The 24834-nt window shown below is 41.0% G+C and overlaps 2 protein-coding genes across 3 annotated transcripts in view; one reads left to right on the top strand and one right to left on the bottom strand.

Annotated features, from left to right (window-relative positions):
* Positions 1-8089: 8089 nt before the first annotated feature.
* RPA3 (replication protein A3) lies at positions 8090-11349 on the bottom strand. 2 transcript variants are annotated; one of them, XM_019959744.2, is made up of 4 exons: positions 11186-11349; positions 9980-10030; positions 9064-9172; positions 8090-8476 (listed from the first exon to the last, which is right to left on the bottom strand). In XM_019959744.2, the coding sequence occupies exons 1-4, from the start codon at positions 11282-11284 to the stop codon at positions 8394-8396; spliced, it is 342 nt and encodes a 113-aa protein (XP_019815303.1). In that variant the 5' UTR covers positions 11285-11349; the 3' UTR covers positions 8090-8393. The 2 variants fall into 2 exon arrangements, with proteins under 2 accessions (XP_019815303.1, XP_019815302.1); XM_019959743.2 differs by having other exon boundaries at positions 9956-10030; positions 11186-11344.
* A 195-nt stretch (positions 11350-11544) lies between these two features.
* The window catches only part of UMAD1 (UBAP1-MVB12-associated (UMA) domain containing 1), a 254032-nt gene continuing 240742 nt past the window's right edge, over positions 11545-24834 (top strand). The window contains exon 1 of the mRNA XM_019959741.2: positions 11545-11683. The gene's annotated coding sequence lies outside the window, so the exon portion shown is untranslated. The remainder of the gene's footprint in view (positions 11684-24834) is intronic.

Genomic DNA, 24834 nt, shown 5'->3' on the forward strand with positions numbered 1-24834 from the left:
ATATGTTCATATGGAAAACAGTTAATAATTTCTGAGGAGATTTCAAGATGAGGCAGCTCCTAGACCACTGTCTGCCTTTCATAAATGGTCAAATACATGACTGACTAAGGCTTACCATCTCTGAGCCAAATTAAAAGAACAATTGGCTCACTAGGACCCTGATCACATAAAAGATGAATCTCTTTAAAGAAATGTATTTTCTCATCAGGTCTAATGTTTTCGTAACACTTAAGCTTCCTCAAAAGCTAAAGAAAAATATTAAAATATTTAAGTGAAACGTGATAGTATTTTTGATTTTCTATAGAGTTATGCTAAATTCATTTAATGCAGTTTGGCTTTAAATAATCATTGTATATTAAGTGAATTAATGAAAATAAATGTTAAGATCTAAATAATATTAATTTCCAAAATGAATATCTAAGGTAAAAATAATGTTAAATTATCTAGCTTTTTAACTAGCATTTATTCAGTAGAAGAATTTCTCCTTACTGATTATCCCTCAAGATTCAGGGTGACAAGATACCAAGATCTTTCATTGAAACTATTTTTTAAAACCTATAATTATAAAATTTATAATTATAAATTTTATTGCCTCAATATAACATTTTCTGGTGAGAGAGTCTTCTTACCAGCCAAGATAATTGCCTTATTTTCCTGGGGAATATTTTAACGTTGTGTGAAAAGTGAATAGTCTTTTTAAAAGGGGACTACTTAAGTCAGAGTGTCATCAGTGGCATTGCCCAAAACTTTTTCCACTGCTTACTTATATTCCTTCCAGCTTATGATACTTGGGCTTCCCTGGTGGCTCAGACAGTAAAGAATCTGCCCACAATATAGGAGACCTGGGTTCAATCCCTGGATTGGGAAGATTTCCTGGAGGAGGGCATGGCAACCCACTCCAGTATTCTTGCCTGGAGACTCCCCATAGACAGAGGAGCCTGGTGGGCTACAGTCCATGGGATCGCAGGGAGTTGGATACGACTGAGCGACTAAGCACAGCACAGCACTCAAGAGTTTGAGAACTGGCTCAAAGCCTTCTCAATTTTGCATCTTAAATACTGTATTATATAGAGTCCACAGGGATTGTTGTTCTTTACTCACCCACCTACAGAAACAATCTGGTTTAAAGAATAATTTTTCATATGTGAAAGCACTGCGTACGTGTGTGCTGTCGCTTCAGTCATGTCTGACTTTTTGCAACCCGACCCCGTGGGCTATAACCCACCAGGCTCCTCTGTCCATAGGAATCTCCAGGCAAGAACACTGGAGTGGGTTGTGATGCCCTCCTCCAGGAGATCTTCCAGGCTCAGGGATCGAACCCATGTCTCTTATGTCTCCTGCATTGGCAGGCGGGTTCTTCAGTCCAAATCTTAACCATGAGGAAATACTAGAACATAAGACCTGCTTCTGACACTTGGTAATAAGTAAAGAAGAAACAATGGCATGCTAATAACACACTTAATCCTTTCCCCCAAGATGAATGTATTACACCATAAATTGTTCATAGCCTACACCTCTGGTCTTAATTAGCCATCTCAAAACCCTATACTGTAGGTCAACTGAGGTCATAAATAACATAAGAGGATTAACTTAAACCAACATCACAATTAGAAAGTAACTCAAAACATATGCTTTATTAAATACTCTAGATTTAGCATCTTTTTATGAGTGAGAACCTGTGGTACTAGGATTCTTAATTTTCTTTCTTTCATGGAATTGATCAGAATCAAATTCCATGTGAATTAATTAAGAGAGGAAACCAAATTGGAGTTTCACTAAATAGAAAATACAGAATTTGATTGTTCTTAATCATAGTAGATTTCTTTAAAACCTTAGGCCAGTTAAATATTAAATAGTTCTGAGTTGAGACATCTTTGGAAATTATGCTAAACTGCCATGGATTGAAATTTCAGAAGGTAAGGACTTTGTATCTCTAGGAATTAGCCCAAGACTAAAATAATTGTTGAGTGACTTAAATGAATATTAAGTTAATACCTTAAAAGACAACTCAAAATTCTTTAAAGTCAGTAATACTAGTTTATCACTCAAAGTGCTTAACTCACCCAGTGAAGAGATGTTTTCAGAGTTGTTTTAATTTTGTCTTTGTCAGGTGAAAATAAAAAAATCATCTGAAAAACATCTGTAAGATTATGACTGACGACAACCTTTTTATAGCTCATTATTCCTCATGGTAGATTCTGGGTGATATTCCTTTTAGGGAAAAGTTTGGTTGTCATGATGAATTTAAGTTATCAAAATTCTGTGGCCTATTTCCTACTCTTCCTGGCTTCTCAGGAACACTTGGACCTAAGTTTAAAGTCTAATTTTATTTCCTGTTGAGTGTTCTTATAGTTGTTACCTCCTTTTATTGATATGTTTTCCCTTTTTATTTTTGTAGCCTCGTCCTTTTTAGAAATGTGTGATATATGTTAGTAATATCAGTCTTTTATTCTCAGTCCTCATCTTCAGTTCTTTGAGTTTTCAGCATCATTGACTTCTCTTTGAAACTCTTCCCTAGCAGTTCATGATATTCCTTAAGTGGATAAATACTTAGCAAGCGCTTACTAGGTATCAGGCACTATTGGGGTCCTTCTCCTGATTCACACTGCTGTTCCATAAATGTACGTTCCCCCAGGTTTTGTCACGGATTCTGTGGTTTTCTTCCTCAGGATGCTGTCCCTGATTTAGGAACACATTCCCCTACTTGAAAGTGCTGGGGCCAGATGTGCTTCAGGATTCAGAGCTTTTTTATTTTAGAAAAGTCAGAGAGGGTATATTTACTATATGTTATGAAACATCCTTCCCAGAGCGGCAGTACTCTCTAATCAAACATGGTAATACTTGTGCAGTGAAGCTTAGGAATATTTCCAGGAAGTCAGATAAAGACCACGAAGTAGCCTCACTACAGTTCTTACCAGGTTTTATTGCCAAATGCATTTAGCCCCCAATTTGGGAAAAGTGGGTTTTGAACTGTCAAGAAATTTTGAAATTGCAGATAAGGCATTGGTAGATCTTCTTAAACTCTAAATATTAGGCAGGTTGCAACTCAAATCTCTGTCTGGTCCTACTTTTCCAAATATCTTGTGGACATCTTCACACAAGGGCCTGTTAAATACTTAAATTTGTATTGAAGTGAAAATATTGCCTCCTCACCTGTTGATCTCATCCTGGGTTCTTACCTTGTTTGACTCCTGGCATCATCACTCACTGAGTCCTGTGGAATCCATTATAATATATCCTCAACTCTTGGCCTGCTGTCCCTTGTCACTTCACTGAATTATGGTTCAGGCCTTCATTGCCTCTCTTCTCAGCTTTGTGGCTTCTCAAACCAGGGTGCATGGACTAATTTATTTATACACTAGATAGCGTCACCAACTCAATGGACGTGAATTTGAGCGAAGTCCAGGTGATAGTGGAGGACAGAGGATCCTGGTGTCCTGTAGTCCATGTGGTCGCAGAGTCAGACACGACTTAGTGACTGCTGCTGCTGCTAAGTCACTCTGTGCAACCCCATAGACGTCGGCCCACCAGGCTCCACCGTCCCTGGGATTCTCCAGGCAAGAACACTGGAGTGGGTTGCCATTTCCTTCTCCAATGCATGAAAGTGAAAAAGTGAAAGTGAAGTCGCTCAGTCTTGTCAGACTCTTAGCGACCCCATGGACTGCAGCCCACAGGCTCCTCCGTCCATGGGATTTTGCAGGCAAGAGTACTGGAGTGGGGTGCCATTGCCTTCTCTGGACTTAGTGACTGAATAACAACAAATGTTAGACATTGGGAAATACAGACAAGACAGGTTTTTAAACTACAAGTTCATCTGTAAGAGCCTCTTGATGGGGAAGGCTAGTAGAATGTATGTGTTTGTTGCTCAGTTGTATCTGATTCTGCAACTAGTAAAGGACTGACTTACTAAATGAAGAAACACTTGGCACATGGGTATTTTTCATCCATTAAAAAGGATGAGATAGCTCAATATCTCAATTTCCAAGACTTATTAAAGGAAAAATGCATGTTGTAGGGCAGGATATTGAGGTCCTATAGATAGTTTATGTAGAGGAAATTCTGGAAAGCAGCCCACCAATCCATAGTAGCAGCATCTTTGGGGAGACAGTGGGAAATTTACTTTCTGATTTTTATAGTGTTACAAATATAATAAAACTACATATGTATATATAATTTCTTAATCCAAAAAAGAAAAGGTTATGAGCAAGTTAAGTGTGATGAGAGGACTATAACATAATGTAACTAACTCTGCTTGCTCATGTTTGGGAAAGCTTAGAGAATGTTTTCCTTTGGGCATAGGAACAGACATCCCAATCAGAGCCAAGAGCGAACTCAACAACATCTGGATCTTAAAGGGTCTAGTGTGTTCTGGCAACAGCAGAGCAGTGCTGGGGGTTTGCTTCAGGGGAGAGCAGGATTTGAGTCTGAGGTGAGATGTGGGAAGGTCTGGACGACTAATTAGAGCTGTGGACTTGACTAGTAACTGGGGAGCCTCTGGAAGTTGTTGATTTTGTATTAAGTGCATTTTTTATTTTGGAGTAAGTTTAGATTCATAGAAAAGTTACAAAGAAAGAGTTCCTCCCCTCACCCCGGGAGTCTCCTTTTATGTTACCTTATAGTTTCCTGGTACATTTGTCAAAACTAAGAAACCAGTACTGGCCCATCACTTTTGCTCCAGGTTTTATTCAGATTTCACCCGTTTGCCCATCAACATGCGTCTGTTCCAGGAGTCAGTCTGTGATCCCACATCGCATTTAGTCATGTCTCCTTCGTGCTCTGTGACATTCCTTCCTCATTACTTTGACAGTTTTGAGGGGAACCGATCAGTCTGTAGAATGTCCTTCAATTTGAGTATGTTTGATATTCACTCATGGTCAGACTGGCATAACCCGTTTTTGAAAAAATAGCACAAAGGTGAAGTGCCTTTCTTACCCCATTATTCATGGGCACATGGTTATCCACATGTCATCACTGGTGATGTTAACCTTGTTCACTTCGTTAAAGTCATATTGGCCAGGTTTCTCCCCTGTTAAGCTTCCCAGGAAATTTTCCCCTTTTCACACTTATCTGGTTTTTAAACTTTGTAGTATGTTGATTATAATTGATGTCTGCTGCTAGCTAAGTCACTTCAGTCATGTCCGACTCTGTGCGACCCCATAGATGGCAGCCCACCAGGCCCCCCCGTCCCTGGGATTCTCCAGGCAAGAACACTGGAGTGGCTTGCCATTTCCTTCTCCAATGCATGAAAGTGAAAAGTCAAAGTGAAGTCGCTCAGTCGTGTCGGACTCTTCGCAACCCCATGGACTGCAGCCCACCAGGCTCCTCCGTCCATGGGATTTTCTTCTTTTTTTTTGTCCATGGGATTTTCCAGGCAAGGGTACTGGAGTGGGGTGCCATTGCCTTCTCCGATAATTGATGTCTAATGCAACTCAAAGCAGTAAGGCCAGTCATATATTTAGGGCTGTTGGGATAGCTCAAAGTGAGAAATGACAGCTATCTGAACTTACAGTGGCAGTGACAGTGAAAAGGAGAGGCATTCAAGCTTTTCTGGCCAACAGAGTGGCTTATGGTAGCTTTGAAAGAAACAAGACAAGTCAAGATCACTTCACACCCATTAGGATAACTCTGAACAAAAAGATATTAAGTGTTGAGGATGTGGAGAAATCGGAATCCTCAAACACTGATGCTGGGAATGTAAAATGGTATAGCCACTTTGGAATAGTCTGGCAGTTCCTAAGAAAGTTAAACATACTTACTTACCATTTGATACAGCAATTCCTCTCGTAAGTATACAAAGAGAAATAAAAACACAGGTGTATACTGAAATTAATGTTCATAGTTCATGAATGAGGTTATTAATGTTCATACATGAATATTCATAGTTCATTACAGCTAAATGGTGGAAAACATCCAAATGTAGAGCAGCTGATGAATGGATGAAAAAAATGTGGTATATCCATACAGTGGAGTATTTTTTGTCCATAAAAAGGGATGAAGCACAGATGAACCTTGAAAACATTATGGTAAATAAGTCAGTGACAAAAGGTCATATATGATTTCATTTATATGAAATATCCCAGACGGGGTAAATCTACAGAGACAGAAAAGTCGACTGGTTCCTTCTTAAGGGCAAGGTGGTGGTGTAGAGATTGGGCCAGGACAGGTAAGTCATGATGAAAACGTTCTAAAATTGACTGTAGTCATGGATGTACCACTCTGTGTACTAAAAGCCACTGAACTGTACACTTGAAATGGTGAATCATATCTAAAAAATTATTACTAAATGTCAGGCAACACACGGCAGGGGAGCTGCATCTGTTCAAACGACACTCTTTCAAGCCAAAGTTCATAGGTAACACGGGGGCTAGAGAAATGGCACCATAAATCATTAGTATAAAGGATTCACTTGTCAGAAGTACCCTTGTCGTTTAGTCCAGTTTACTAAACATAGTTGTTCAGGGGTTTCAAACAGGACACCTTTAACATTTAGTGTTTTCCGAGGTTAACACAATTGTGGGCTGACCCCTTCTCTGGCATTGAAGACAACACTGTGTTATTGAGATTGGCTGATGTCCCTCCTACACCTGAATTTCAATTACAGTTGTCTTTATGTAGGGACTTCCCTGGTGGCTCAGATGGTAAAGCGTCTGCCTGCAATGCGGGAGACCCAGGTTCAGTCCCTGGGTTGGGAAGATCTCCTGGAGAAGGAAATGGCAACCCACTACAGTACTCTTGCCTGGAAAATCCCATGGACAGAGGAGTCTGGTAGGCTATAGTCCATCGGGTCAGAGTATATGTGTGCTCAGTTGTGTCTGACTCTTTGCAACCCCATGGACAATAGCCTGCCAGGCTCCACTTGTCCATGGGATCTTCCTGGTAAGAATATTGGAGTGCAATTGCCATCTCCTGTTCCAAGGGACCTCAAAGGATCTTCCTGACCCAGGGATCAAACCTGCCTCTCCTGCACTGGCAGATCCTTTACCACTGGCGCTGCCTGGGAAGACCAAAATCGTCTTTCCTTACTGTGATAACATGCTTTACCATGAGTAGCTCCGTTGCTTAAGTAATTTGTAGGATATCTGGGGATGAAATTGAAGATGTTACCAACTTAAATATTCTTGGCATGATCTACCACCTGAATGGATTTAGAAATTATTTCCTCACTGAAGAAAATGGGTCAAGCCATAAAACCTGTGGCTGTACAGGTCACCAATTACTGTTGTACACTTGCAACATGTCACCCGGGTTGGTGGTATAAGTACAAGAATACAGAAATTTCAAATTGATTTGGACTGTTGTTATTAATAAAATCCTGAGAAAGAGATGCTATGATGGTTACTTTTTATGTGTCAGTTACGACTGGGCTAAGGGATACCCAGATAGCTGGTAAAACATTATTTCTGAGTATATCTGTGAGGGTGCTTCTGGAACAGATTAGCATCTAAATCAGTAGATTGAGTAAAGATGGCCCTTGCCGAAGTAGGTGGGCATCATTCAATCTGTTTATAGAGTTAAAATACAACAAAAAGGCAGAGGAAGGGCACATTTGCTCTCTCCTTAAGCTGGAATGTTCATCTTCAACTGCCCTCTGACACTGGAGCTCCCGGTTTTTGGGCCTTTAGACTCTTGCACTTACAGCAGCGTCCTCCCTGTTCTCAGGTCTTCAAATGTGGGCTGCGAGTGACACCATCCACTTCCCTTATTCTCAGGCTTTTGGACTCACACTGTGTACCACTGACTTTCTTGGTTCTCTAAATTGCAGATCGGGTGACTTCTCCACCTCCATAACCATGTAAACCAACTTGTGTAACAATTCATTTACATATACATATCCACATATATCCTATTGGTTCTGATTCTGTAGAAGGCCCTAATACAAGTATTCAAAAATTACAGATGTTGGATTCTGTTTGCTTTTAATATCATTGTTTTTTCACAGTGTCAAGGAAGTGATTAACATGGTAATCATGGTTCATGATGTAGCAGTACATTCTTAACCAGGGTTTCATTTGGGAAATGTTAAGTCCTGACCTGACAGGTATTAAATTCCAAGTTTGTGCTTGAACAGGTGACTGAAAGAAGAACGATATGACCAATAGCACAAAAGTTTTTATTAATAAAGCAGAAAATATAAGTTCAACCAAATGTTTTTTTTTCCTTGCATTTAATCTGACCATATGCCAGAGAAATTATTCTTTATGAGAACTTAGGTGAGAACTGTCAATAAGCCAGTTCTGTCAAAAATGGCACACTGGAATATCTAATAAAGTTAGGTAAATGAAATTAAGAAGAGAACAAATTAAATATTAAAAATCACAGGAATTGCTCCTTCAAATATCAGGGGCCTCCTTTAATAGTCTTCAGTGTAGCTCACGGGCAATCATCAAAATAGTTCAACCATACTGCACGACTCCCAAAGGAAAAAACTGAGGGAACTCATGGGTAATCTTCACAGCCTCATTGTAAAGTCCAAGATCTGAAAGAAATAGGTTAGCAAACATTTAATCTACAGTGGAAAGTTGTAACATCAATTATCATTTAAAGAATTCTGTTTCTTTTTTCTCTCCCTTTTAGAGGAGAGAACTTATTTTCACAATCCATTTGCTAAAACTGTGATATGGGTCATACTTATTTAAGTATGGTTCCAAAAAATAAAAGTCATGCAGTAGAACTTCCATGATTTCCAAAATTCATGGAGTGTAACTTCCATTTTGACTCCCATCGTACAGGCACCATTCTTGCCTGGTTGTGATTTAGGTGTTGTGCATTATTTGATGCCTTTATATATTAAAATCAAATAAAAAAACTATTAACAGTATTTTTGTTTTGTTTACTTTGTTTTAAAAAATTCTCTTTCCACAAATATTAATCTTCATTGTGTTTCTTATATACAAAAGCATTATTTAGAAGTAGGCCAAAATGTCCTAGCATTTTCCTTTGGGATCAAAAAGTGATACAGAAATTCAAAGTGTAGCAGGACTGAAACTCGAGACCAAGACATAGCAAGTTAAAAATAAAGTTGTTTTCCTCCTAATTACATGAATTACAGAATGTTTTATTTACCAAAAGGATGATTATCTTCTTTAAACTGGACATAAGATGCACACATAATGGTTGCCTTGGCCGTTACTCTTCCAACTACTTCCACGATTCCAGAGATTTCTTCATCAAGCTAATACAAAGAACAGAATACCAACTTGGTGTTATCACATTTTCAGCTGATAATTAACTTGGAAAATTGTTCTAGATTTTACTAATCTTTCATGTAACAAAATCATTTTAAGATTTATCAATGCAAAAATGGAATTGTAACTTGTTAAAAATGTTGGAGTACTTATCACTGTCAGCATGTCACCAGTCCAGTAACCTTTAGTAGTGGCTTCAGGTCTAAAGCTACAGTTAAATGTTTAAGTTGAAGACAAAAATCATTTAAAGATACTGAGACTGTCCAGTATTTCCACAAGGAGTAATTTGTTTAAAAGGACTTATTGAAAGGAACTTTCTATTATCTATATTTGTACAGTGAGTTCTGTATGCATTAACCAAACAGTACACACATCTGTCTTCATAAAAGACGAAGAAAGTGTACCATAAACATAAACCGTAAAAGCAAGTGACAACCGAAAATAAATGTAAATAAAAATAGAAAATTGAATTTAAAAAATGTGAAACTACGGAGGAAGGGAAAAGTGATTTAAAAAATAATTTTTTTCTTAAGTGATTTTCTGGTCTTTCATAAGGAATGAGAGTTGTCAGCATGTATTTAAAAATAACAGAGCCCCAAAAATCATTGGTTAGAAAAGTAAAGGGAAATGTAAAAGCAGGACACAAATTTTATTTGAGAGAAGTTTGATGAGCTGGTCCTTTATATGTCCACTCCAAGAATAAGAAACATCAGCAACAAACCAAATGAAGAATTAATTATAATATACATAGAATTAATACTTAAACATACAGGCTCCATCAACTCAATAGTTACATTTTTTCCTTCACCATCTGAAAGAATAAACATTTTCCCAGTGGGATGAATCTGAAAAAGAAACACATAATTTTTTTTAAAAGTCCATATAAACTGTTTAAAATCCCCTTAAAAAGACTAGAAGTTTGACAAAAGATGAGCAGATGGACCCACACTTAATTAGTGCACACAAAGCCATTTTTTTGAGCAGTTTAACTAGTTCACATTGTCTTGTGTTACTATACCTGATCAAACGATGCCTAAATTCGAATTTTAGATAAACCATTACCTTTTTAGTGCAAATGTGTCCTGTTAGTTTTATTTGCTAAATCTGGCAACCCAGATTTAGATCTAAGAACAAATTAGAAGTAAGAACAAATTAAGGAGGGTTCATTATTATCTAAAAGTGAGATCTACTGGCATCCATGATTTAAACAGTATATATCCCACAGATGGTATGTTTTAAAAAATTAGACATGAGGAAGTAAAGAGAAACTGGTTATTAGAACATCTGGGTTCTACTCCCGCGAGACAGCTGCAAAGAATGCAGTCAGATCTGGTTTGAATGCCAGCTTTGCTACTTGCTGTGGCCTTAAGCACTTTTTAACCAGATGCCACTCCTACCCAATTTCCGTAACTGTGAAGTCCAAATATACCTATTGCAAGAAGATAATGTGACTGAAATAAACTAATAAGTAAACTTTCATATAAAAGTTTTTTCTCGGTTCCCTGATCCTGAGCCTTTGGCCCTGTTTCTCATCAGTAGGATGAGGGGCTGCGCTCTTAACACTTGGGTAAGATAATAAACTGGCACTGGATCAGTAAAATACAATCAAGCAATGTTTCACAGAAAAGCGACTTCAACGATAAAACGAGGTTTGATAAAAGAGGAAACAGCAGAAAAGAAGGAAACAAGAAAACTGGATTAGCTGTCAAGGCCGGCTAATAGAAAACAGATGGAGTTTTGTCTATAATTTCAAGTAAAAAACGAGGGCCGGACACTAGAACGGAGCGCGTTCGAAAAATTCGCGATTCCGCGCGCTAAGAGCCAAACATTGGGCTGCAGTGGTCAAAAAGTGTGCAAACAGTTGCGCTGCGAGAAATAAAGCAATTCGGGGCGCAGTGATGCTTTCTCTCTTCCACCCTCCGTTACCTACCCTGGGGCCGCCAGCCCGAGGGCCACGGGGCCCCTCCACCCAAAAAGCCCAGGGCGGTGAGCGCGCGCACCTTCTCCAGCCTCCCTACGAAGCAGACCGGCTGGTCGATGAACTGAGCTAGCATGCTGGCGTTGATGCGCGCCTTGGGCGACTCCATCACGTCCACCATGATTGCAACGCAAGGCAGGCAGCCGGCGGGAAACAAGCCGACCACTGAGACTGTGCTCCCAGCTGACGTCTACGGGGTGGATTCCCCCGGATCCAATCGGCGGAGACCAGCATTCTCTCTCCGCCAATCAAACGTGCCGATATCTCCATAGCACTCGCGCAGTCCGGGACAGCGTGGAAGGCAAGGATGCGTCCGGAAGTGGGGACCGGCTGCTTAGTGACGCGCGGCGTCCCGGAAGTTACCCGGTCCTCTGCGAGGCGCGCGTAGGGGCAGGGCTTGGATGGGGCGGGGCTGAGGCTCCCTCCTTCTGAGACCTCGGTCCTTGCTGCGGCTGAACCCCGGAAGCAAGGTGGCGGGCTCCGGTGCCGGTACGACGGGGGACTGCGGCGCGAGCATAAGGTATCTCTTCTCGCGGGAGTCGCCGCATCCTCCCGGTTGCCATTTCTCCCCACGGACGTTTGCGGGAGAGGCGGGAATCGGTGCCTGTTTCGGAGCTGCGCCACTAGCTGTCTGTGTTTCCCCAGTTCTCCTGCAAGGGAACTCGGAGTTCATGCTGAAATCTAGGGAGCTGGTCTCATTTTGACCCTCTCTCTCCTAGAGCTAGGAAGTGGGGTCCCCAGTGATTTTCATCGCCTTCGGGAAGCTCCTGCAGCTCGGTGGCCGAGGGTCGTTGATTTTCTGCCCTAGCTGCGTCACTTTCCAACGTCAGTTTCACCACCTGTGAGAGGAGGGGCCGCGACCCTTTCTGGTCCCGACATTCTGGCCCCACTGGAGGTGCGGGTTTTCTCACGTCACCTCCGTGTCAGGAGCGAATTGAAGCGTTTGGGAGTGGGTGAGGGAACGGTCACTGGACTGAGAGGAGATGGATTCAAATGACTCTTAGATCCTTAGCAGGTGCACTTCTTCCCGAGACACGATTTCCCTCTCCGCAGAATGAGGTTAGGTAACGTTCATTGCAAAGTCCCAGCTGATTTAAGTTTTGTCCATATAATTCACGGACTCTCTCTTCTGAATTCCCAGTAATTTTCCCTATTGCTTTTCACACCTCAGGATTCTGGAGGGGAGATCGCATGTGAAAGACAACCTGTTTGCAGGAGATTTGGAGCGGGGGGTGGATTCTTGAATCTGTTGTTGGCTTATATCGCTGTTGATTTTCGGGCCTTTATCATACGGGATTTGGTACCTGCCTTGCTAGGGATATTCCAGAATGAGTGCTCATAAAAATACCTGCCAAGGATGCTCCAGAAGTTGGAGAAGTGTTTTGTTTTTTTTTTTTAATTGGGATGTTACTATTTTTTAGGAAACCGAATCCATGAATTAGCCTAAAACCATTAGGATCCCTATCTAGGGTCTCGGGTTTAGTCCCACAGTTGCCTTAAGCTAAGAAGATCCTGTTTGAGATGCCACTCAGCACTTTAAGATGGAAATCTGATATCTTAATTAAAGGATAGTTCGCCTCTCTATTTAGCAACTTAGTATTTATGTACATATTCTTACCTTTTAATGTTGCTGTTACTAAGACAAGTTTAAAGGATTTCATTAGCAGAAATAGGGTGCATGTCAGTGGGTATATAAGAAAGTGGTTGCAAGTCAGTAGAGTCTCTGCAAAGCTTTCACATCTTTTGCACTTCAGTGATGTTTGGAAACCAAGTTGATTGCGTTATACAGGGAGGAGTACACATGAATGTCTTCAATAGCAATTTTTTTTTTTTTTTTAAAGAGCAGCCCCTAAAGTGCCAGATCTCAATAGCACTTTTATAGCAATGAAAAAAAACCACTTTTACCTACCAAGAGCATTTTTTTTTTTAAATATGGAGATGAGCAAGAAGATATTTTCAAATAGCTTCTTGGATATTTTTTCGTTCACTTAAAATTTATTGTGTAATGCCTCAATGCACAGAGAAGAGTATATCCAACTGATATGTATAGTTTCCAGAGAAATGAACCCAGTTGGACCTCTCATTTAGCTAAAGAAATGGAACTTTACCAGTTAGGGGTTGTCATTTCCTCAGTTGAAGTCCTTCTCTCACCCAGCTAGAAATAAACACTATCTTGAAATTTGTGTTAAGCACCCTTTTTTTTCTGTATAGTTTTATCATATATGTAGCTGTTTCTAAACAGTGTGGTACCAATTTATCCTCCTGTCAGGAGTGTAGGAGAATTCCAATTGATCCACATCACCTCATAGGCCAGAGTAGATGTTGGGAAATCAGCCATGTAGTCCCCATTCCAAATCCAAAGAAGTGGACGCACAAAGGGTCTATCTTCATGAACTCAGCTCCCTTTAAAGAGCCTTCCTGGAAGTCCTTCACAACTTGACTTTCTACTTACTAGGTTAGGGACTTTTCCTTCTATTCCTAGTTTGATAAAAGCTTTAATTGAGTGGTTATGAAATTTGATCAAATGAATTTTTTTGCATTGAGATGATTGAATATATTTTCAATGTTGAATAACATTCACATTCCTGGAAGAAATACAACATGGTTATGATACATTATCTTTTATTCTGTATTCTTGGGTTTGATTTGCTATTGTTTTGTTTAAAATGATTTTTGCATTCATGTTCATGAATGAGATTGGCCTGTAGTTTTTCTTTCTCGTCTAGTCTTTGCGAGATTTTGGTATTATTTAATATTAGCATTACAGTAGTCTCATGAAATGGAGAAGGCAATGGCAACCCACTCCAGTACTCTTGCCTGGAAAATCCCGTGGACGGAGGAGCCAGGTAGGCTGCAGTCCATGGGGTTGCTAAGAGTCAGGCACGACTGAGCGATTTCACTTTCACTTTTCACTTTCGTGCATTGGAGAAGGAAATGGCTACCCGATCCAGTATTCTTGGCCTGGAGAATTCCAGGGACGGGGAGCCTGGTGGGCTGCCGTCTGTGGGGTTGCACAGAGTCGGACACAACTGAAGCAACTTAACAGCAGCAGCAGTCTCATGAAATAAGTTGTGGAATGTTTTCTGTATTCTCTAGGGTTTTATGCAAAACTGGAGACACCTGTTTTTTGATGTTAGACAGAACTCACCTGTAAAACATTCTAGGTTTGGTATAGTTATCTTCTATTGTTGCTTAGTTCTTATGTCTGACTCTTTTGTGATCCCATGGGCTATAGCCCACCAGGCTTCTCTGTCTATGGGGTTTTCTAGGCAAGAATCCTGGAGTGGGTTGCCATTTCCCCTCTAGGGAATCTTCTGGCCCAGGGATCTAACCCACGTTATCTTAACGTGGATTCTTTATCATTGAGTCACCAGGGATACCCATAATTAACTGTACCTGCTGCCTTGGGCATAGCCAAATGTTCCTAAGTAGATTTCAATAAGTTCTAAGTATTTTCTAGTGTCTTACATACTCTCTGATTCAAGGGCTGTTTTTGTTAACAAATATATAGATTTTGGGCTTCCTTGGTGGCTCAGTGGTAAAGAATCTGCTTCCATTGAGGGAGACTTGGATTCCATCCCTAGGTGGGGAAGGTTCCCTGAAGGAGGAAATGGCAGCCCACTCCAGTATGCGTGCCTGAAGAATCCCATGGACAGAGGAGCCTGGTGGGCTACAGGCCATAGGGTCTCAAAGAGTTCGACACAACTGAACAGCTGAACACACACATAAAAGTTTTACTTATTAAAGTCGTTTTGTTCTTAATTTATAGTGTAAATTGCATTATCCTCAAATGGTATGGTCTGATACTGTGAAAGTATGAGGCTTGCTTTAAGACTTATGAAGTATATGGACAGCTTTTTGCAAATGATTCATGTATTCTTGGGGAAAATTTGTGTTTTCTAGTTACTGGATCAAGCTTGTTAATTGCAGTGTTCAGCTGTTTCTACTTTTGTTTGATTAATGTCTTAATTATAGAGATAATTGCAGATGGTAGCTTTGGCAATTTCTGCTTGAACTTCTGACAACTTTTGTTATATATTTTTGAAGATGTGCTTTTCAGTACACACAGATAAAGATTATGAAGGAAAATGGTACAGTGAAGTAGTGACTATTTCCAATCATGCTTTTTGCCTTAGAGTTAATTTTGTTGCTAATACTGTTGATACACCGGCTTTCTTTTGGTTAAATTTTCTTTGTTGTCTCTTTTTCTGTCCTATACTTCACCTAAGGGAGGCAAGACTTTTGAGCTTTAGCGTTCATTTCCTCATCTCTTTGGTGGCTTATTGGAGTGCTGACCTGGTAAGTCTTAGCTCAAAGAGGGAGCAGGTTGATAGCACATTACTGACAAGGGGATTTTGTAGAAACTAATGTCTGTGGCTGGCAATTTATGTAAGTAAATATTGAAACATCTCCAGTCAATAATATTCAGGTAACAAAAGACATATTAATGTCTCTGGTCAATAAGTTGATGCCAGCCTGTGAGTTCAAGCAGTTCCTCCCTAACAGTGTGCTTCATTAACCAGTAGGCTTCCATTCGGACAGAATTTCCCAAATGTGTGGAGGTTGGATTCTTTTTATTTTTTTCAAATTGTAGTTGTATACTTGATTTGCAGTATTGTTAGTTTCAGATGTACAAAGTGACTCGGTTTTACATTCTTTTCAGACTCTTTTCCGTTGTAAGTTATTGCAAGATATTAAATACAGTTCCCTCTGTGCGTGTGTGTGCTTAGTCACTCAGTTGTGTCCGACTCTTTGCAACCCCATGGATAGTAGCCTGCCAGGCTCCTCTGTCCGTCGGGCTTCTCCAGGCAAGAATACTGGAGTGGGTTGCCATGCCCTCTTCCAGGGGATCTTCCCAACCCAGGGATCAAACCCAGGTCTCCTGCACTGCGGGCGAATTCTCTACTGTCTGAACCACCAGAGAAGCCCATAGTTCCCTGTGCTGTACAGTAAATCTCTGTTGCGTCTGTGAATCCCATATTTCTAATTTATCCGGACTCACTCCCTTCTCCCCTTTGTTAACCATAAGTTCATTTTCTATGCCTGTGAGTCTGTTTCTGTTTTGTATATATAATTTTGGATTATTTTTTAGATTGCACGTGAGTGATGTCAAATAGTATTTGTCTTTCTCTGTCTGACTTCGCTGAGTGTAATGTTCTTTAGGTCCATCTCTGTTGCTTCTAGTGGCAATGTTTCGTTCTTTTTTCGTGACCGAGTAATAGTCGACTGTGTGTACATGTGCATACGCACACCACCTCTTTGTAAGCCGGTCATCTGTTGATGGGCCCTAGGGTTGTTTCCATGCCTTTCCTATGGTAAATAGTGGTGCTGTGATCATTGCTGGGCATGTATCTTTTCAAATTAAAGTTTTCATCTTTTCTGGATATATGCTCAGGAGTGGGATCGCTGGGTCATATGGTAATTTTAATTTGGTTTTTAAGGACCCTCTGTACTGTTTTTCATAGTGGCTGCACCAGTTTACGTTCCAGCAACTGTGTTCTCCACACCCTCCCCAGCATTTTAGTTTTCTGTAGATTTTTTGATGACGGCCATTCTGACTGGTGTGAGGTGATACCTCCTTACGGTTTTGAATTGCATTTATCTAAACATTAGCTGTGTTGAGCATCTTTTCATGTGTCTTTTGGCCATCTGTATGTCTTCTTTAGAAAAATATATATTTAGGTCTTCTGTTCATTTATTGATTGAGATATTTGTCTTTTCAATATGAGTTTTATGACCTGTTTGTGTATTTTGGATATTGACTCCTTATTTGTCAAATTGTTTGTGAATATCTTCTCCCATTCCATATGTTGTATTTTTGTTTATGGTTTCCTTTGCTGTGCAAAAGTTCTTAAGTTTGATTAGGCCCCATTTGTTTATTTTTGCTTTTATTTCTTATGCCTTGGAAAACTGATCTAAGAAAATATTGGTACAATTTATATAAGAGAATGTTTCACCTATGTTCTGTTCTAGGAGTTTTATGGTATCATGTCTTATATTAAGGTCTTTAAACCATTTTGAGTTTATTTTTGTATATGGTGTGAGGGATTATTCTGATTTCATTGACTTGTATGTAACTTTCCCAACACCATTTGTTGAAGAGAATCTCTTTTCTTCATGGTATATTCTTGCCTCCTTTGTTGAAGATGAATTGATTGTAGATGTGGGTTTATTTCTGGGCGCTCTATTCTGTTCCAGTGATCTACATGTCTGTTTTTGTGCTGTTTTGATTACTGTAGCTTTGTAGTATAATGCAAAGTCTAGAAAGGTTATGTTGGAGAAGGCAATGGCAGCCCACTCCAGTACTCTTGCCTGGAAAATCCTATGGACGGAGGAGCCTGGTGGGCTGCAGACACGACTGAGCGTCTTCACTTTCATGCATTGGAGAAGGAAATGGCAACCTACTCCAGTGTTCTTGCCTGGAGAATCCCAGGGACGGGGGAGCCTGATGGGCTGCCGTCTATGGGGTCGCATACAGTTGGGCATGACTGAGCGACTTCACTTTGACTTTTCACTTTCATGCATTGGAGAAGGAAATGGCAACCCACTCCAGTGTTCTTGCCTGGAGAATCCCAGGGAAAGGGGGGCCTGGTGGCTGCTGTCTATGGGGTCGCACAGAGTCGGACACGACTGAAGCGACTTAGCAGCAGCAGAAAGGTTGTGTGGAAGCTGGATTCTTTTTTTCTGAGAACACTAGTGTTTGGTGGATCGCAGGTTCTTTGCCACTTTGTTTGTTTTGGTTTTTCCCATATACCTTGTTTGATAAATTTATGCTCTGTGACCTTGTGGTATTGTGTCAGTGTTGGCCTGATAACTTTCAACTTTTCCGTGCTCTCTTGTTTTACGTGTATCTTTTGTAAATAGTGCATATAGCTTGAGGTTTAGTTTTTATACCTTTTGTCCATTTGCATTGATTGTTGTCACTGATGTTTTTGGATTCACTTTGGCAGTCATTTTGCACTTCTTGTGTGTTCTGCTTTTTGTTGTTGTTTTCTCCTCTCTTCTTTAGATTTGACTTTTTAAATTTTTTCTGTAATTCTGTTTTATTCTTCTGTATTATATATTCTGTTATATATTCTTTAAAAAAAACTTTGTTTGTGATCACCCTTTAATGAGCACATTAAAGCCTAAAGTTACTTTTCTCTGTGTCAAGATGAGAACCTGTAACTCCACGGCCCTTTTTTCAATTGTATGCTGTTGTCTACAGTTTTAATTCTACTTTGATTAGGTGTTATTATATGGTTGCTTAATGGTAAAGAATCTGCCTGCAGTGCAAGAGATGCAGGTTCAGTCCCTGTGTTGAAAAGATCCCCTGGAGAAGGAAATGGCAACCCACTCCAGTATTCTTGCCTGGGAAATCCCATGGACAGAGGAGCCTGGTGGGCTACAGTCTATGGGGTCACAAAGAGTCAGACACGACTGAACAACTAAGCATGAACACATTATCTTATGCAGTTAATATTTGTTTGGAATTGTTCATATGTATCATTTTCTTTTTAGTTTTTAAGACAAAGAATCTGTCTTTACTTTTTATTTTTACATCTCACCTCTTTTTCTGTTGTTTCCCCCTGCCTTTTTCTGAGGTACCTTCTTTGTAAGTTTCTTCAATGGGAATCATTGGTAGTATGTACAACAGTTTGTGTTTCTCTGAATATGTTGATTTCATCTTTGTTTTCAAAAGGCAGGCTTATTATCTATATAGAATTCTAAGTGGACAATTAATTTCTCTTAAGGCTGCTGCTGCTGCTAAGTCGCTTCAGTCGTGTCCGACTCTCTGCGACCCCATAGACGGCAGCCCACCAGGCTCCTCCGCCCCTGGGATTCTCCAGGCAAGAACACTGGAGTGGGTTGCCATTTCCTTCTCCAGTGCATGAAAGTGAAAAGTGAAAGTGAAGTCACTCAGTCGTGTCTGACTCTTAGCGACCCCATGGACTGCAGCGCACCAGGCTCCTCCGTCCATGGGACTTGCCAGGCAAGAGTACTGGAGTGGGGTGCCATTGCCTTCTCCATCTCTTAAGGCTACTCTGGTACTATTTTACTCTTAATTTGCTTTTCATTTAAATTGTGATTTTGTTATAAGCTTTCATGTCTGTATCTGCTTGATCTTCAGTTTGTTTGTAATGTGTACGGAAAAGAGTTGTTTTAGTTTTGTGGTGAATATGTTGTGCTTTGTGAATCTGATAATCTTGTCTTGATCAGCACTGGGACATTTTCAACCATTATATTTTTGAATATTGTTTCTCTCCTATTCTCTAACTCCTTCTGGAATTCCAGTTAGAAGTAAGAAGTAAGGGTGTGCTTTTTACCTTTGATTTATGATTCAGTGGTTTTGATTCTTTGTGCTGAATTCTGGATAATTTTTTTAGATCTTCCAGTTTACTAATTCTTTATGCAGTTGTGACTCATCTGCTATAATTTCAATACTAGTTTTTTTCTGGAAGTTCTGTTTGGTTCTTTATACACATCTTAGTTGTTATTTGATGCTCTTTTGTCATAGTTTCAGGTCTCCCTTTATTTCTTCATATTTCACAGAGTGTAAGGTGAGTCTGTTTAGAGCCTGGTTTTGATACGCACAGTCTTTATGGGTCTGATTCTGTAGAGGTTTTTGATTCTGTTTGAGTCTTCCTTACTGTGGCTTGTATCTTTATTTGTACAGTATTTTTTTTATTATGAATTCATGTTTCTTGGAACTTTTTTGTTGACTTTTTTGAGGTTTAGTTTGAAGGTGTTGTCCTCCAGAGAGAGAGATTTGTGTTTCCTCCTTCCAAGGTTGTTGGCTCCCAGACTTTGTCCTTGTTCCCTGTGGTGGCAGTGGTGGTTTAGTCGCTAAGTCATGTCCAGCTTTTGCGACTCCATGCACTATAGCCCTCCAGGCTCCTCTGTCCACGGGATTCTCCCTGTGGGACCTGGATAACTAAAACCCAGGCTTTTAGCCACTAGCAATCAGTAATGCCTGCAACGAAAATGTTAACTATAGTCCTTGCATATAACCTTGTGGATTTATAGATTCTTGTGTTTTCTGGCTTCTATAGATTTTCTTTATTCTTTTTGGGGGTTAGCCATACATTAAAAATAGATATTTATATTTAAAACATTACCACAAGGGCCCTTTTAGAGAGCCACTGTGGGGATTCTGTTAGTTGTTAGGGATGACAAAGTGTCAGTGAAAGTGTAGCAGTGCGCCAAGGGGCGGCAAGAATTCAGGATGAAGGTCTGGGGTTGGTTTTTCTCCCTCGGTCTTGTCTTGTCGTTGCAGAGAATTGAAACGACAGACTACTCATTGCTCAAACAGGCATGGTTTATTAAGCAGGCAGCAGCAGTATTTTCTTGAGCTTTTTGTCTTGTAACAGAGACTTGGAAGGGCAGACTACCTACAGCTCAGTCAGAGCTCTCACATCTCTAGATGTGAGAGGGGCCAACTCCCATAGGAGTGAGTGTTCTCCACTCCTTTTGGCTTCCCTTTTTATATCTTTTGTCTTTGACCCTTTATAGTCCCTGGAGCCTGATTGGTTTTGCTGGTGCAAAGTAGGGCTTTTACCCCCACCAAGTAGGGTGAATGCTGAAGGCCAGTCAGGGAAGGGGCCGTGTTTGGGTGTTTTCTCCCCAGGGTTTCTCGCTCCAGTCTGAGGCTTCCCCTTTTTGTGGGCTTTTCCCTTTCTCTGACCCTTTTGGGGGCTTTTTCTAGTCACTGTTTTTCTTTAACCACCATTTTGGACTCCTCCTTCCTTACTCTTAACTACCTGACAAAGGTAAGTAGACACAAGAACTTGGAATGTCCTCCTTATATGCCATGCGGAGGAGTTGAGCTTAGTAGTGAGGCTGGTGGATCAAGGGAGTGAAGTTTGACGTTTTAGGTTGAGTATTCTGGGTTCATGATGATGAATGGCTTGAAATATAGTAATCAAGGTGCTTTTGGTACAAGTAATATGACCTCTTTAAATCAGCTTAAACTTTTTTTTTTGATTAATTGTGGTAAAATGTACGTAACAAAATGTTACATTTTAACCATTTTATAATTGGATGGCTCAGTGGCATTCGGTATATTCACATCGTGTGCAGCCATTGCTGTCATCCAGCTCCTGAACTTTGTCGTCATCGCAGACTGAAATTCCGTGCCCATTTTACCGTTGACTACTCTAGGTACCTCCTGTAAGTAGAATGACACAGTACTTGTCCTTCCTGTCTGGCTTATTTCATTTGACGTCTTCAAGGTTCTTCTATATTGTAGCAGGTATCAGAGTTTCGTTCCTTTTCATGCTGAATTATAGTCCATTGTGTGTAGTGAATACTACATTTTGTTTACCCTTTCTTCTTTTGGGGTACATTTATCAAAAGGAAACTGATTAGAACTTTTTTGGGTTAGCTTGACTGGCCTAAAATTATTAGCCTCACAAAGGACTGGAACCATGAATAGGAAAGCTTTTAGAATCCAGGATGTCTTCTTTCTCTTTTTTAAAAAATTTAATCAATTTACTGACTTGTGGCTGTGCTAGGTCTTGTTGCTGCACACAGACTTTCTCTCGTTGCGACGAGCTGGTGCTGCTCTCTACTTGCGGTGTGCCGGCTGCTCACTGGGGTGGCATGGAGCAGTGGCTGCAGGGCGCACAGGCTTCAGTAGTGTGGCATGAGGGCTCAGTCTCCCTGTGCCATGTGGGATCCCCCTGGATCAGGGATTGAACCCACGTGGCCTGTATTGGCAGGTTGATTCTTAACTGCTGGACAACCAGAGAAGTCCAGGGCCAACTGATTATCTCTCAATTCCACATTGAGTCTTGCTTGCCCAACTGTGTGACATGAAGCTGGATTCTGCAAACCATTTTCCTTTGGAATATTAGGCATTCCCAGCAGAGGGCCCTGAAGGAACACTGCAAAGCTGTTGAGTCGGGAAGACCCCTCCCTCCCAGGCTCCAGCCCCCATTACGACCTTTGGCAGGAGCCCAGCTGCCGGTTCAGAGGTCAGGTTGTGACCCTGAGGCCTCGCCCTGCCCTCGGCCCAGCTCCAGCCTGCTCTCTGCTGAGTTCCTCCGCTGCTCCTGATACAGTTTCTGTCCCTCCAAGGAGGTCTGAATCCCCACAGTCTTCATCTTGTGGAGTGGTGTGCTTAACTACCTTACGGTCCACTCTTCTTCAGCCTAGAGATAGTGGCTAACTTTTTTTTGGGGCGGGGGGCTGGAGTTTGCACTGCTGTTTTTCTTTGAAATCTTATTCCTTATGAGTATTTACTTCCTGCTGCTGCTAAGTCACTTCAGTCGTGTTCGACTCTGTGCGACCCCACAGACGGCAGCCCACCAGGCTTCCCGTCCCTGGGATTCTCCAGGCAAGAACACTGGAGTGGGTTGCCATGTCCTTCTCCAGTGCATGAAAGTGAAAAGTGAAAGTGAAGTCGCTCAGTCATGTCCAACCCTCAGCGACCCCATGGACTGCAGCCTTCCAGGCTCCTCCATCCATGGGATTTTCCAGGCAAGAGTACTGACTGGAGTGGGGTGCCATTGCCTTCCAGTTAACAATTCATTGTATTAACATTTTCCCTGCTCAAACAACTGGTGTGATTTCTATTTCCTGACTGGACCCTGACTGATATACATATATGATCATTTTGCAAAAATTTATCAAGCTTTATACTTAAAGATTGTGCACTTCACATATCTTATTTTTGGTGTACAATTATCTGAATTGGTAAATACACTGATACATAAGAATAAATGTTCAATGTGAATTATTAAAAGGCCATGAACATATTACCTCTCAGTTGCTGTTATAGATTGTTTCTTGCTAATTTTAAACTAGAGACTATATTTAAAGAGTGCACATCTTGTAAACTTTTAAAATATTCAGCAGTGGTCCATGAATGCTGTTAATTTGTGGAATAAACAAAAATAAGCAACCCCCCTGCCCCTTTACAAATCTTACACGCTTGTGGAGGTAGTATCATAGAAAGGCTAAGTAGCATCTGTTATACACTTTGAAGACTCTAAACATCTCAAAGCAGGTTTATTTCCCGTCTACCCCAAGATGGCACTTGCCTCATACAGGTGCTCAGCAAACATCTAATGAGGTAGGACACTTCATTGACAGACAGTAACTTTGGCAGGCTGCTGTTCAGTGGCCAAGTCGTGGCTGACTGTTATGCTCCCGGGGTCTCCTGCCTTGCAGCTGAATTCTTTACCAGCTGAGCTGTGTGTGCTGGGAATGACACAGGCTTGAACACTGAAGCAATACAGCACAGAGTGGAGGATACAGACCTGGATTAAATCTTGATACTTGATACCTAAGTGACTTTTGGAAAAATTATTCATCCGTTTCAGAGCTGCAGTTTCTGTAAACATGGGAGATAAAAACATGGACATAAACATGGGAGATAAAAAAGCTTCATGTGGTTATTTTAAGCATTAAGTAAGATTTGCATACGTAAAGCCCTGAGCACAGTGTCTTGTTACACTAAGTATTTAAATAACAGATTGTGACTTAAGTGTTAATAACGTGACCAAATTGTCCTAAAGTATTTGTTGGACATCTTAATGGTGATGAAAAGTAAGATAATGAAGGGGGATGAAAACCCCAGGGTGCTTCCCCAAAGGAGGGAAGTATGCAGGCTTGTCTGAGAGCTGAGATCATGAACCATCTGGGTGATGGTATGTTTTGCCCAGCTCCGCTCAGCAGCCTGGATGGAGGAGACTGTATCCTCCTAGAACAGTTTGAGGGTTGCCAAGATACTGTCTGTACTGTTCAAGAGCTTCAAGAGAATTTTCATCAGAGAGATACTCTTCCTCTTGATCCTTGGGTCTGTATTTTCCCTTCCTTCTGTTGATTTCATTGAAGTGGGTGAGTGCGGCTTCTTCCGTCTTCCTCACTGAACTTTCTATTGCAGGCAGCTTCTTGTTTCTGTGTCTAGTCCTGGAAGATATATGGTTGCCTGTGTTCCTTGGCTTGTTCTGTTCCCAGGGGCTAACAGGCACTCATTGTGTGGCTCTGCCAGGCTGAGATGGATATTTCCATGGCGCAGACTGTCCAGGTCTCTGAATGAGTTAGAGAATTAGGAGCAGTTTGCCTGGAGAATCTCCGTGGACAGAGGAGCCCGGCTGGCTACAGCCCAGAGGGTCCCAGAGAGTCATACATGACTGAAGTGACTTAGCATGCACACACGTAATTCTTCAGCCATGAAATAGTATCTGTTACTTTCCTGCGTTCTGCTCATGGAGCTTTTTCTCTCTGGGACCCTGTTTTACAGAGTCGTCCTTGGGCAGTTATGAACCATTGCCCTCCTTAATTTTCCCTCTTGCCTGCCCAGGCCAATAATTACTATCTTGGAATGAGGTAGATCTCCCAGGAGAGGGGGAAGGTTAAGAAAGGGAATCCAACTTTGCCAAACTTTGGAAGGAGTTCCCATGCAGTGACCTGTCTGGCAGCCTGTCTTTTTCTGGTAGGTAGAGCTCCTGTGTTTCAGAACTAAGTTCAGGCGATGGGGATGTGGTTCACTCTCCTCCTGCCATTTGCTTGTGTCTTCACTTACTCACTCATCCTTGGATAACATTTCGGAAGATGAAGCACAAGACAGGAAGTATGGTAATGAACTCTTGGGTCAGTTGAGCTTCTTGGTTGTGCAGTTGATGCACCTTTGACTCAGACTATGGCATATGGTGAGTAGACTTTGGCATATGTTTGATAGAGTTA

Source organism: Bos indicus, chromosome 4, assembly GCF_029378745.1.
Source record: "Bos indicus isolate NIAB-ARS_2022 breed Sahiwal x Tharparkar chromosome 4, NIAB-ARS_B.indTharparkar_mat_pri_1.0, whole genome shotgun sequence".
NCBI classification, from domain to species: domain Eukaryota; kingdom Metazoa; phylum Chordata; class Mammalia; order Artiodactyla; family Bovidae; genus Bos; species Bos indicus.

What these genes read in the sequence shown, in the direction of transcription:
- RPA3 (XM_019959743.2), bottom strand. Translation starts at nt 11,284, where the DNA reads ATGGTGGACGTGATGGAGTCGCCCAAGGCGCGCATCAACGCCAGCATG. An exon ending in TCGTAGGGAGGCTGGAGAAG is followed by an intron (nt 10,031 to 11,185) that starts GTGCGCGCGCTC and finishes TTTCTTTTTCAG; the next exon opens with ATTCATCCCACTGGGAAAAT. An exon ending in CTATTGAGTTGATGGAGCCT is followed by an intron (nt 9,173 to 9,955) that starts GTATGTTTAAGT and finishes TCTTTGTATTAG; the next exon opens with CTTGATGAAGAAATCTCTGG.